The 12,219-nt window shown below is 39.4% G+C and overlaps 1 protein-coding gene across 3 annotated transcripts; it reads right to left on the reverse strand.

The window, feature by feature from the left end:
• On the reverse strand, positions 1,467–6,179 carry LOC18774439 (ankyrin repeat-containing protein NPR4). 3 transcript variants are annotated; one of them, XM_020565143.1, is made up of 6 exons: positions 6,000–6,179; positions 4,193–4,328; positions 3,633–4,100; positions 3,168–3,317; positions 2,602–3,044; positions 1,467–2,194 (listed from the first exon to the last, which is right to left on the reverse strand). In XM_020565143.1, the coding sequence occupies exons 2-6, from the start codon at positions 4,272–4,274 to the stop codon at positions 1,580–1,582; spliced, it is 1,758 nt and encodes a 585-aa protein (XP_020420732.1). In that variant the 5' UTR covers positions 4,275–4,328; positions 6,000–6,179; the 3' UTR covers positions 1,467–1,579. The 3 variants fall into 3 exon arrangements, with proteins under 3 accessions (XP_020420732.1, XP_020420733.1, XP_020420731.1); XM_020565144.1 differs by having other exon boundaries at positions 2,602–3,041; positions 4,193–4,311; positions 6,000–6,178; XM_020565142.1 differs by having other exon boundaries at positions 4,193–4,311; positions 6,000–6,178.

The raw sequence follows: 12,219 nt of genomic DNA on the forward strand, positions 1-12,219 counted from the left end.
ACTGACATTCTAGACTCTGTTGTACCCTTGTACAACCACATAATTTATATAAATAATTCTAATATTGTGTAACCCTCCACAATCATCTAGTACCCGATAATCCCCCTAGAAAGGTGAGATTACTCCGGGAGACTCACAACCAAGGGTCAAACTACCCTAACCCTGGTCAACCGGACCTGCAGAACCCACGACTTCCAATTTCGGATCCGAAAGTCCCTATGGGTTCTACCAGGTATAGGACACTTGTCCTGCAAGTTTGGTTCAGATCGAACGGTCGGATTTCTCACGATCGCACGATCTGACGGTTAATATAAGATATAAACTTTAAATTATTATTCGGAACATCCGGGGCTCCGATTCAAAATCCTTGAATTCCTACACGATCATAGAAATTCCTAGATTCATATATATTAAATTTGGGACCATCCAACGGTCCCAACCTATCGAACCCGGATAACGCGCAATATGCGAATATCCGTTCGATAGTCAAACGACGTCCGAATTGAGATCCGCGAAATCCTACGCACTCGTGACAACCTAAGGATCTCATCGGAACACAGTGCTAGTTTTCTACAGTGCCCACGCGCCGCCGCACGCGCCGGCAGCGCGTGGGTGCCCAAAGCGATAACGCTTCGCCGGAAAATCTCAAAATCACGGCTCCAAATTCCTACCCCAGGTATAACACCCTATTTGGAGCCACTTTTGTTCTTGGACCTACCCAAAAAAGTGGCCGGAAATGGCCGATCACGGCGGCCGAAGTTTCGGCCGATTTTCAATTCGAAAATCGAGTGATCTAGAGATCGAATCGATCAAAACCCAACCAACAGGCAGCTAGAACAGCTCGAGAGGTTCAAGATCCATACCTGGGTCGACGGAAATGGTGGCCGGAGGAGGGAGATCGACGGCGTTGAAGTTTCGACGACCTCCCGGCGGTTTTCTGCATTTTCCGGCCAGCAACGGCCGCGTCGCCGGCGGGGAATGGTCGGGGAAGGAAGGGGACGTCGTCCCGGTCAGTTTGGTACCGGCCCCGCCCACAGTCGTGGTCGGTGGCCGGAGATACAAGGAGAGAAAGAGAGAGAGCCGACGGGAGAGAGAGAGAGAGAGAAGTCGCGGGAGAGAGAGAGAGAGAGAGAGAGAGAGAGAGAGAGAGAGAAAAATATGATTTTATAAAAAATCTCATTTCGAAATATTTACGATTATGCCACTGAACTTCTTTTGACCATATCTCTCTCGTTACAACTCCGATTCGAGCCCACTACGTGTCTATGAACTCGTCTCAGTACGGCCTATCCAAAAATATAAGTCACGGTCCCGAACTCTCTCCGGTTAAAAATATGACTAAAATACCCTTAAATAATTAAATAATTAAATAAGAGTAAAATTTGAGGAAATTTGGGGTCGGGGTGTTACAAAAACCCCCTTTCAGATAATGTTGTTGATTCAAGTACACAAAGTACGAAGACTTATTGAATCAATATCACCATTACTAAAGTACTTTATTACAAAATTTTCCTCAATTATAACGCATAGATATACACATTATTCTGGGGGTAAGGTTAAACATTGAGGACTTGGCTTTCTATTGGATCATATGTTTTCTTGGCTGAAATATAAGACTTGAATAATATGTCGATAAGAACATATCGCACAAGAGTGGATATTGCAAGAAAACGAACAAGACAACTGGAACAAATGCAAATATAAATATAAAATCCGAGACGAAACGCAATCCGTAGTGACAGGATAAATAGAAGGCTGTGCTGAAGGCTATCATCATCGACGTCATGGAGATGAAGAGTGATGCGAGTCCTGCCATTAACTTCAACGGTAAGGATTTGAGAAAATCATTTTCTGCATACCGCGAGGTGAGGATGTACAAGAACATCAGCGTGGAAGTTGAAGAGGAGAAGAGTGCTACTCCATCTGATATGACAAAGATGAGAAATGCTGTATCTTTTAGGAATTTTGGTGCTCCTGTATTATCAGCTATACCACCTGGTATGCTAAATGCAGCTGAAAACACGACAGTGGTGATAATGGTAGCAACAAGCATGCACGAATTTGCAGTGTTCTTCATCCATGATTCTCCCTTACACAATAACCCCTCATGCTCACTAGTGAATAATTCTCGAGGTGTTTTGCCGTCCTTGTTTTTCATATCTATGGACAGAGGTTGAACAATCTTTTTCACTTCCTGTCATAGGAAAAATCGATGATGAAAATTGAAGGACATAAAGATTATACGCGCAAACGATTGAAACTGTTTAAAATAAATGTAGAAGTAATAAGGAGGCCACCAATGCATTCTATTAAGAGCTTTCTTTTCATCCCAATCAATTTCATTAGACTTAGATTCAATGTTATTTTATATTGTGCAAAACGCCTTTTGACAGCTGCTACTATGATAGATAAGAGCTTTTGAGTGTTTGTAATTTAGTCTTCACTTTGTGTTATTGGAAGATAACATGAGTTCGAATCTCGTGTAACTGTACAGTTGTTGAATAAAAAAGAAATGTTTACAAAAAGGGCAATAACGTTTTGAAAGAAGACAATTAACACATAATAAAATGGTAAAGATTGTAAGGGTACAAGGAGAGGTACCTCAAACCATACTAACTCTCGCTGCATTTGTAGAGCTGCACCTGACACAAGATTGAGTTGATTTTGCGGTGCTAGTTTTGCAGCAAGATGTAAAATGTTGTTATTCTCATCATCAGTATATGTCACTATGATGTCTTTGATTGAACCCGTCTCATGTACTAAATTGAAGATACTTGCATGACGATACAAGACTGCAACATGGAACATAGTCCGATTTTCGTCATCAGTTTCCCATAGTAAATCTGGATAAGAATTAATAAGCACAGACAGGAACTCATAATTTCCTAATCTCGTCGCGTCAAATAGTACTTCCGAAGGTTCTGCGATGAGGCGCATGACATAGTCATCGTCGTGTTTCAAGATTTGATTCCAAAGGCATTCGACTAGTTCTAGGGCTTTAGTTTGCTTCGAGCTTTTGTACGAATCCTCAATGCCTGAGACTACTTAATTTTTAAGATGTAAAAAGGTCAATAAACAACAAGATCAAGATTACCAAATAAACAAAAACACACAACTAATTACCACATATGTCAATATCATATATAATTTTCGAAGAATCAACTCACATGATTTCCTGAGCCTACTGCACATTCCTAAAGTACTTCGGCCACCAAATTCTAAAGGCCTTCGAGCCAAGACATGTAAGGCAGTTTCTGCATTGGAATTATGGGCAGTTGCTAGTGTTGTATCATCTTCTAGCATCTTCATGGCTAAATCTGCATAATTTCATAGGGATATAAGAAAGAAAGAATGCAAAGAATTTTGAAATAAACCAGTTGTAAAAGTTTATTATTAATTAATTCCTTCTTGTTCACTTCTAAGTGCACATAAAAATATAGAAGAGATCTCAACAGAATTGAAGGGTACATAACATTAAGGCAAAAAAATTTCCAATTAAATTACTAGAAGTATTAATGTTTAATGTTTAACAAGCTCCATCATTAATTTGATAAATGCTATTTTTTTTTATTAAAAGAGAGAGAGAGAGAGAGAGAGAATTTCATAAGGAAGAAGAATTTTGTGCAACTTACCATAAAGACCAGTATCGATACAAGAAAAAAATAGAGCATTGCGGTCCGTTTCCTTTAGCATTGGATACGTTTTAGGGTATAAGTACCACGCCATTTCAGACCGTCCTAGCAAAGCAGCCATAAAGAGCGGTGTCAGTCCTTCACCAGTTTTAATTGTTGGCAATAACTTATTTTTCTGAATCATAATCTTGGCAATTTCTATGGCTCCAGCTCCGGCGGCAAAACTCAATGCAGTGTTTTCTTTGTTGTCTTGAAGTGCCAAGTCTTCTTCATCCATCATTTTGACCAGTTCCTCCACAAAGTGAATATGCCTTGCACCTGCTGCAATGTGAAGAGCAGTCAGCCATCCTTTTGTTATGCCAGCACTTGAAAGTGTAGGATCGATAGATAAGATTCCTTTAGCGGTATCCCAATCACCCCTTATTGCAGCTTTGTGCAGGGGCACACATAACTTCAAGTATACTTCTCCTGTGTAGGATTTAAAGGAATTAATTTGTAAATGTTAACTGCTGAAATGTTTTATTGTTCTCTTCTTCATATTAAACAGATATCATACGTACTGTTGCTTTTTTCTAGCAGATGACGTGAAGGATGCTTAGGCTTTGTGGAAGCAGGTGTAGATTGTGGTCCTGGGCTAGACATGGTTCCAAATATTTAAACTTGCTCAAATGCGTCGTACCTGCGTAAAAACTTGAACTATTCAGCAAGTAATTATATATTTCTAAAGCGATAAGCTAGGTTAAAAGCAAGAAAGCACAATAAAACATAAGCCAGCTATTTCTACGACAATAAGTATTTTCTTTCTTCAGTCGATTCTTCATCTTACAACACACGTGTATTATACATGAACGTACTTTCCCTTCTCATATGTGCTTTTTTCAAAATACAGCGCTTAAATGCCCTTTTGTTAAAGACAAACATACTATATATTCACGTACGTATTATATACATATATATACATATTCTCAATGCTTAATACATGTATTGTTTTATTACAGGTTTTTGAATAATACAAGTTAAACTTTTTATATCATTACTGGCAAACTAATCATGTTTCTTAAAAAAGAAAGGAATAAAACTTTTTATACAAATTATTACAAAACGAGCCAATTTACCATGGGTTTTACATTCAATTGCAGAAGACATATGGAATCTTCTTGGAAATTTTGATCAGTTGGCTAAAAAGGGACATTGCTACAATAATTCATGTATTTGGGTTAGTAATTTTCCATTGGATGTACTTATTAGAATGTATTTTGACTTGTACGGTATTAAGATCTCAAAGGAATCTAATTTTTAATGTATTTTTGTTTGAAAAAGGGAGCTGATTTTAATACTTCTTTTTTGTCCACTTACACTTCCTTTGTTGGAAATTTTGTTTTCTCACTTCTCTTTAAATGTTATAGTAAAAAAAATTAAAAATAAATAAAAAAGAATGTAGGCAGATAACAAAGAAAAAATCAGCACCCTTTAGAAAAAGCCAAAAAAAAAAAAAAAATCAGTGATGAGTTTTCCTGCTGACGTCGGTTACCTACATGAAGGCTTACGAAACACCAAAACAATTATTACATGAACCAGCCAAATTGGCACTAACGCCCGACGATGAAATGCCGTGTGAACCCGGGCGTCCTTGACAATGATGACAAATATTTATTTATTTTTGTTTATTATTGTTTCCAAACTTTTGAAGTTAAAAATTTGGAGTCAATGGGAATGATATATATTTTTAATGTCTATAACCGAAAGCCAAAAATAAATAAATTTCTCAACTCAATTATTGTTTGCTCCATTCTAGTCAAAATAAATTCTATATTAATTCCCCATCTTCTTAAAAGTCTATATTTTTCCTACTTGTATTTAACTTTAGACTAATCTTTGATTATTATTTTTTTTCCCCAAGAGACTAATCTTTGATTAGACGCATGTACGTACAAGATGAACAAGTCAAATGAAGAAATTAACGATGCATAACTAATATCCTGATTATAATTTATACAGGGTGGATAACAAAATAAAACATGAAAAACAAATAAAAACAAAACTATTTACGTTGAATTTGTGTAAATAAATACATGCGTGATACATAAAAGTAAAAGTAAAACCGTTTTAAGACCGTTAATTTTGAATTTTCGTAACACAAACAATTCTTTTTCCTTATCATTGGAGATTGGAGGTAATCATTCATATAATTATAATAAGGTGAAAAAATTTGGATCACTGCTATGAAATCAGGGATCTGGAGCCTTGTGAAGAATTTGTTGGAGTTTTTTCTTTCTTCAAAAACTAAAAGAAAAAATAAAGAAAATGAAAATGAAAGAGAGAACAGGCAAGGAAGGAAGAAGTCATGGATATAAAGATTATACTTACAGTGTTCCAAGTACCCAAATAGATCTAAACAGCACCACCACTCCTCTCTAGGTAGGTTTTAGAGAGAAACTGAACAAAAAAAGAAGACATATGGTGCCAATCTTCTCTGCGTACGGTTGGCATGGTTGGTGGAAACTTCAACATATATATAAAAGGGGGTTGCTATATGTTCTTGCTTAGTGGGAAACTTTATGATATGGGTCTCTAACGGGGAAAAGTTTCACTCGAAGTATAGTGTTTTGTCTTCTTTTAAAGATTTCCACAATATAAAGTTGTGTGAATATAAGACCCGAGGGCTGTGGAAAATTAGTACTCTTGGGCCGTGTTTGGTAGTTAGGATTGAATTAGATTAGGAGATAAAATTGGAATTACATTGGACTGGAAATGATAAATACTCTTTATTTATTGGCATTAGTGTTTTGATTTCGAGTCTGGGCTCTGGGTCATATGTATCCCACCTTTTTAAAAAAAATAAATCATCTTACAAAAATGCCCGTAATTGAATTATGGTGGTGAGATTATCTTTCGTCCTATATCTATATTCATTTTTATAGCACAAAATATGGTTTTAAGGGTTTTGTGGTTGGGTTTTAGGTTTATTTGTTTCGTATAAGTTGTTTGACTCTTCTGTTTAGTCAGTAGCATGAGTGGTACTCTTTTATCCCCCATAATTTTGTTTTCTATGGAAAGATTTTAACGAGACTATCGCTAACATACTAGTTCTTATCATATAATGTTCCTTTTTATAAATAAAAAAAACACAGCTAATATCCAATACCCACCAAACCAGACGAGGCCTTGGAGGGTTTGACTATATAGTTGAGCCTGTAGACTGGTCTCCCTACTTTCTTTCAGCGGGAGGAGGAAGACAAGACACAAACACCCAATAATTAATAAAGACAATACGATATTATATGGCCAGTGGCTTCCCCACTGAGCGCCAAGAGACAAAGAGGGTCGACCAAAGCTTATTATAATTGACTGGAAATTTGTATGAAGCTTCCTCAGCTTCTAGAAGAAGACAATATGTGGACTAGGAATAGTTCGAAAGTAGAAGTGATTATGTGAAACAATCAAATTGAGAAATTTTATTATGTGTTGTAAAAGAATAAAAGAATAAACATGTGGAGCCCACTAACTATTCATTACTGTTCATTACTGTTCATTTGGCGGCTTTGATAGAGTTTGTCTGTAACGGGTGAACAGTGATGAATAGTGATTATTTCAGCCTATAAATAAGAAGAGTAACGGAAAGAAGAAAAGAAGAAAAAAGAGAAAGGAAGAGAAGGAAGAAAGAGGAAAGAGAGAGCAGAGAGAAATTCTCCTAGAGAGAAAATTCAGTGAGCCACATATATTGTAAACACTAAACTTGTAGCCTTATTATTTTACATAGTGGAAAAGTTACTGCTACTGCTCTCCGAGGACGTAGGCATAGCCGAACCTCGTTAAATGCTGTGTCTCATCTACTTTACGTGCAGCTCTGAATTATCGCACATATCCTAGGTTATTTTATAACACGTTATCAGCACGAGAAGCTCTCAGGTATAATTTTTGTGCTGCACTATTATTTATAATACTAACCATTATGTTGATGTAAAGAAGAAAAGCCAACGTATCTAGCTTTCCACTAATATATCAGTATAATATATATATATTATATATATATATATATGAAAAGTTGATGGTAATATAATATACTATATTTATCTGCTTTTCTATTACTAACAATTAACAAAAATGGACCCTTGGTAATACTAAACATATTATCAGTGGGAGACCGTTACTAATACTAACACTTTCCTTATCTTGTTCAGTGGTGGTTTTTATTCCCACATTTTTTTTATTTACTATATGGTGTAGGTTTATTACCCATACAACAGTATTTATTTAAAAGGGTGGTGCGGGTTTATCGCCCACGCCTTTGCTTTTATTTAAATGTATGGAGCAGAATTAGTGTCCATATAAGCACGTTTACTTTACCGCACATTTAATTTTATTTAAGATATGGTGCGGGATTAACGTCCATACAGCAAGCTATTTAATTTATTTAAAGTATGGTGCGGGTTTATCGTCCATACCAGTAATTTATTTATCAGCAATTTATTTTATGGATTAATTGTGCTGTATGATGAGTTTTTACAGTGTGCAGATCAGGACCAGAAGTTCCTTGATCCTCATCATACAATTACATCAGGACTTGAAGATCCTTGATGATAATATTGATATGAGAGCTGGCAGTCTCTCCGGTACTATACTTGTAAACATGTGATTGGACTTAAAGGTCCTTGATCCCTGACATGTGAATAAGGACCTGGGGTTCCTTAATGATGTAATAGTACCGTATTGGTTCATAGTGCCGTACACATGGATGATAACTGTACTGGCAGATGTACTGTACACATGAATAGATATGTATTCATGACTTGATGAACAGTACTATTCACATAAATAGTGACGTATGCATAAATATGAGCCATGGATGATAACTGTACTAGCAGATGTACTGTACACATGAATAGATATGTATTCATGACTTAATGAACAGTACTATTCACATGAATAGTGACGTATGCATAAATATTAACCATTTTGGATAAACCGTCACTATATACAAAAGGGAACCTGTAGTTCCTTAAACTCATGGATGAGAAATTAAATGAGATGCCAGAAGTTCCTCAAAATATGAACAATTATGTAAGGGCTTGAAGTCCCGGAATATGTACAGAAAATTGTAAAAATGTCCATACCATGAGAATATGTGGCTTTGGCCTGAAGTTCAAAATTTAAGAGTATTGAGAACCTGAAGTTCCAACAATTAAATGGACAACCCTTGAGGTATTATTGCAAATTGTGGTACACCACATATTTCTTTGGCATAAGTGTTTGGGCCTAAATTCGACACACCAAAGAGATCCAGAAACAGGCCCGTGGTGAAATACTTATCCAGTCCCAAAAAGACCCAAAGCTGTCATATTGGGCCTTTGAAAATCAGCCCACAAAATATTGTTTAAACTCAAGCCCAAGAGACTAAAGACACATTCACGTGGCTACCTCACCTCTCTGGAAAGTCAGCAAATCCAACTAGAGTTTTTATGTGAGAAGGGACGTTTCTGAAAACACTGCCGAGAAAGAAAAATCAAAGGGGCGTCTATGATCAGAGACTTTTTGCTCCAAAGCAACACACCGTCTTCTAAAAAGATTTCGCAAATCACGTTTTCAAGAGCAAGAGACAGGGAGTTGTTCAGAAAATACAAAAGAAAAATCAAAACCGCCATAGGATCAGCTCACACAGACGGTGGCATTAAAATAAAAAAAACCGTCAGCCAGGAAACCAGGGAAGGGATCGCTATAGGAAATGACCACTGGGAGTCTATCTGCCATAATTGATAAAAATCTTTCCTGCTTTACGTTTTTTGAGAAATCTTTTGCCGCCCATTATTAAAATTTAAAACCACCTTCAAAAGGAGGGTCTCTTATAAAAACAGAAACAGGCAAGAAAGAAAAGGGACATTTTTCTTTTCATCAATCAATCAAAAAATACAAACAGGAAAACAGCTCTAGATCAGAATTCCAAAGTTCAGACCTTCCAGCTCTTGTTCCTGCGAGTCTTTCCTTCGAGATTTCCATTGCTTTCTTCAGACCTTCCTTTCTTCCGCCTCTTCCCCTGAATCAGAAATGTCTTCCCCAAAATCCCGCGCTCAGTCTTCTTCAGCTTCAAATCCTCCTGATTACATTACTGGGAGCGGGGTTGATGCCCACGCGATAGAGGTTAGGAGCAAGCTTCACCCCTTTGCCCAGAAGAATCTGGACGAGAATGTTCTCCATTTGTTTGAGAACACTCTGGTGTTAGGGCCTCACTGGTTTGGTCCTGTTCCGGCTGAGGTGGCGGAATTGCTGAAAAAGGATGCTGTGGCACCTTTGTGTTTTGAAAGCACTTCTGCCCTAGCTTCTTATTCTTGGGTTAGCAAGAATTTGAGTCGATCTTTTCCGTCCAGCGAGGTGAGGAACAGTCCCGTCAAATGGGCAGACTGGATTGACAGACTTCTCCCGAGATATGGGGGTCACTGGAGGAGAGCTGGGCTCTATGACGCCATTCTTCTGTCCAAGCAGTCGATTAACAGAGATGAGAACCTGCTTGCTGCTGCCCTGTGTTTTTGGAATTCTGCCAGCAACACATTTGATTTCCGTGTTAGGTTGAAGCTGGCAGAAAAACCACCATCCGTCACAACGGATCCTTTTCCTCAACCGCAAGTCAATATGGTCAACTTAAATTGGCCAGAACAGAGGAAAACCGACCCTATCACAGATGCTGGTTGCAGCAGAGGCAGAAGAATCATAAGGGAGACCAGTCAGATACCAAGAGCGACCATCTCGGCTGGGGTAGTGCTCTGCAGTAGGTGCAAGTGTGAAACAGAGCTAGAGGTGGTCCTAGACAAGAAAAATCAGCCCACACCTAGTGTCTTTGACAGAATTGGAACTATATCCCGAGACAAGACAAGGCAGAAAAGCTGTCTTAGGCCTGCACACTACGGCGAGAGGAGGATGGAGCAACCCAGGAAGGAAATACCAGTCAAGACGCCCGGAAACGAAAGACCCTTGGCAACGATCATAGAAGGGAGGTGGTATTCCGTAGGAAGAAGCGGTAGACCGACTCTGGAGCTGACCAGAACCCAGAAAAGAAGAATCCAGAGGCAATACTGCACATATCTTAAAAGCCAAGATAATACGCAGGTACGTTCACAACCCAGTTCTGCCGGGAAAGGAAAGAATCCTGAAACACTTCCCCAGACAGAACAGGAAGCTTGCCAGTCAAGGGAATTGCTGAAAACAGAGCCACCAGCCAGGTCTCCTATCCATATAGCCTCGTCGTCCGGCAGCCATCCTGACACCACGCAGACACCAGAGAAATCCGGGTCTGCCCCATTACAAAAAGAAGACGACTACGCTGAGGAATATGAAGAAGAGCAATTAGACTATGAACCTTCTGCGGATGATCAGAAAGAGCCTCTCGAACTAACAACAGCAGGAAAACATGAATAGTCAAGGAGGAAAATTACCACAACCACAGGAGCAGCTGCAGTCGTTTCCACTTCAACCTCCGGGACCACAACGGTTAATTCTGCCTGATCCACGGGGTCTGATGCAGATGGCTCCACCTGATCCTCGGCCTCTGGAGCGGCAATAGAGTGTTCTGCCTCAGCATCCTCAAAAAGAGCCAGTTCTGAGCTGGTCAGCTCAGCACTCGGACCCTTTTGTTGCTTCTGCGCCAAGGCAATGCTCTCCGCTATCACCTCAGCAGGAATTTCATCCTACAAAAAGGGGGTCAGAACAGAAGGAATGAAGCAAAAGAGGAACTAGTGCGAGTCACAGACTAAAACTCACCTCGTCTTCCACCGCTGCCACCTTCTCTTGGGGCACCTCCTCCAGCTCTCGCAGCTCTTTTTCCTGCTCCACCTCCTCAAAGGCTTCTCGCAGCTCATCGTCCGTCCCAGAAGTAGCGGCTGGGATTGCTGCGGCTTCTTCTGCGGCAAAGTATTCCACTTCACCCCTCTTCTTAAGCTTTTTTAACTTAGTAGGAGGAGGAGAAGGACTCCCAGCTGGACAGAACAAAAGGAAAAGATTAGAAAAGAGAAAACAGAATAAATCCAGAGAGAACAGTTGGAATGCTCTAAACTTACCAGGAATGCCAGGCCGCGCGGTACTATCCAGAGGGGGAGCAAGCCCTTTTCTTTTTCTTCTACCAGAAGGAACAGCCTCGGCAGGGGTTTGTTCTGCCTCAACATCATCCTCTTCATCAACAGAAGGAAGCTCCAGATCCCCGGCGGCAATAACAGAAGAGACTGCACCAAGCAGTTAGAGGTTAGAAGCCAATCCAACAGGAAAAGACAGAAGAAAATTAAAAAGGAAAGGCTTACCAATCACTTCTCCAGCCTGGACAGACTCAGCTCTCCTCCAGGCAAAGCAAAATCTAGGGCGGTGGAGGAAGCCATGGAGAGGTTGAAAATCTGGCAGTCCACCGAGCTGGAATTTGATGAAGATACAGGGGCTCTTGATCAGCTGATGAAGGACCTGGACCTGCTGCATAGACAGAAACATGGCTCCGAGGCCTATTCTTGAGATGGGCCTAAGCCTGGCCCGAAGATGTGCTTAACCTGCATGATCGCTATGAGATCTTAGGCCTACGTTCAAACTTCTGGAGTTCTGCAAAGCCACACATGGA

This window comes from Prunus persica, chromosome G6, assembly GCF_000346465.2.
Source record: "Prunus persica cultivar Lovell chromosome G6, Prunus_persica_NCBIv2, whole genome shotgun sequence".
Classification (NCBI taxonomy): domain Eukaryota; kingdom Viridiplantae; phylum Streptophyta; class Magnoliopsida; order Rosales; family Rosaceae; genus Prunus; species Prunus persica.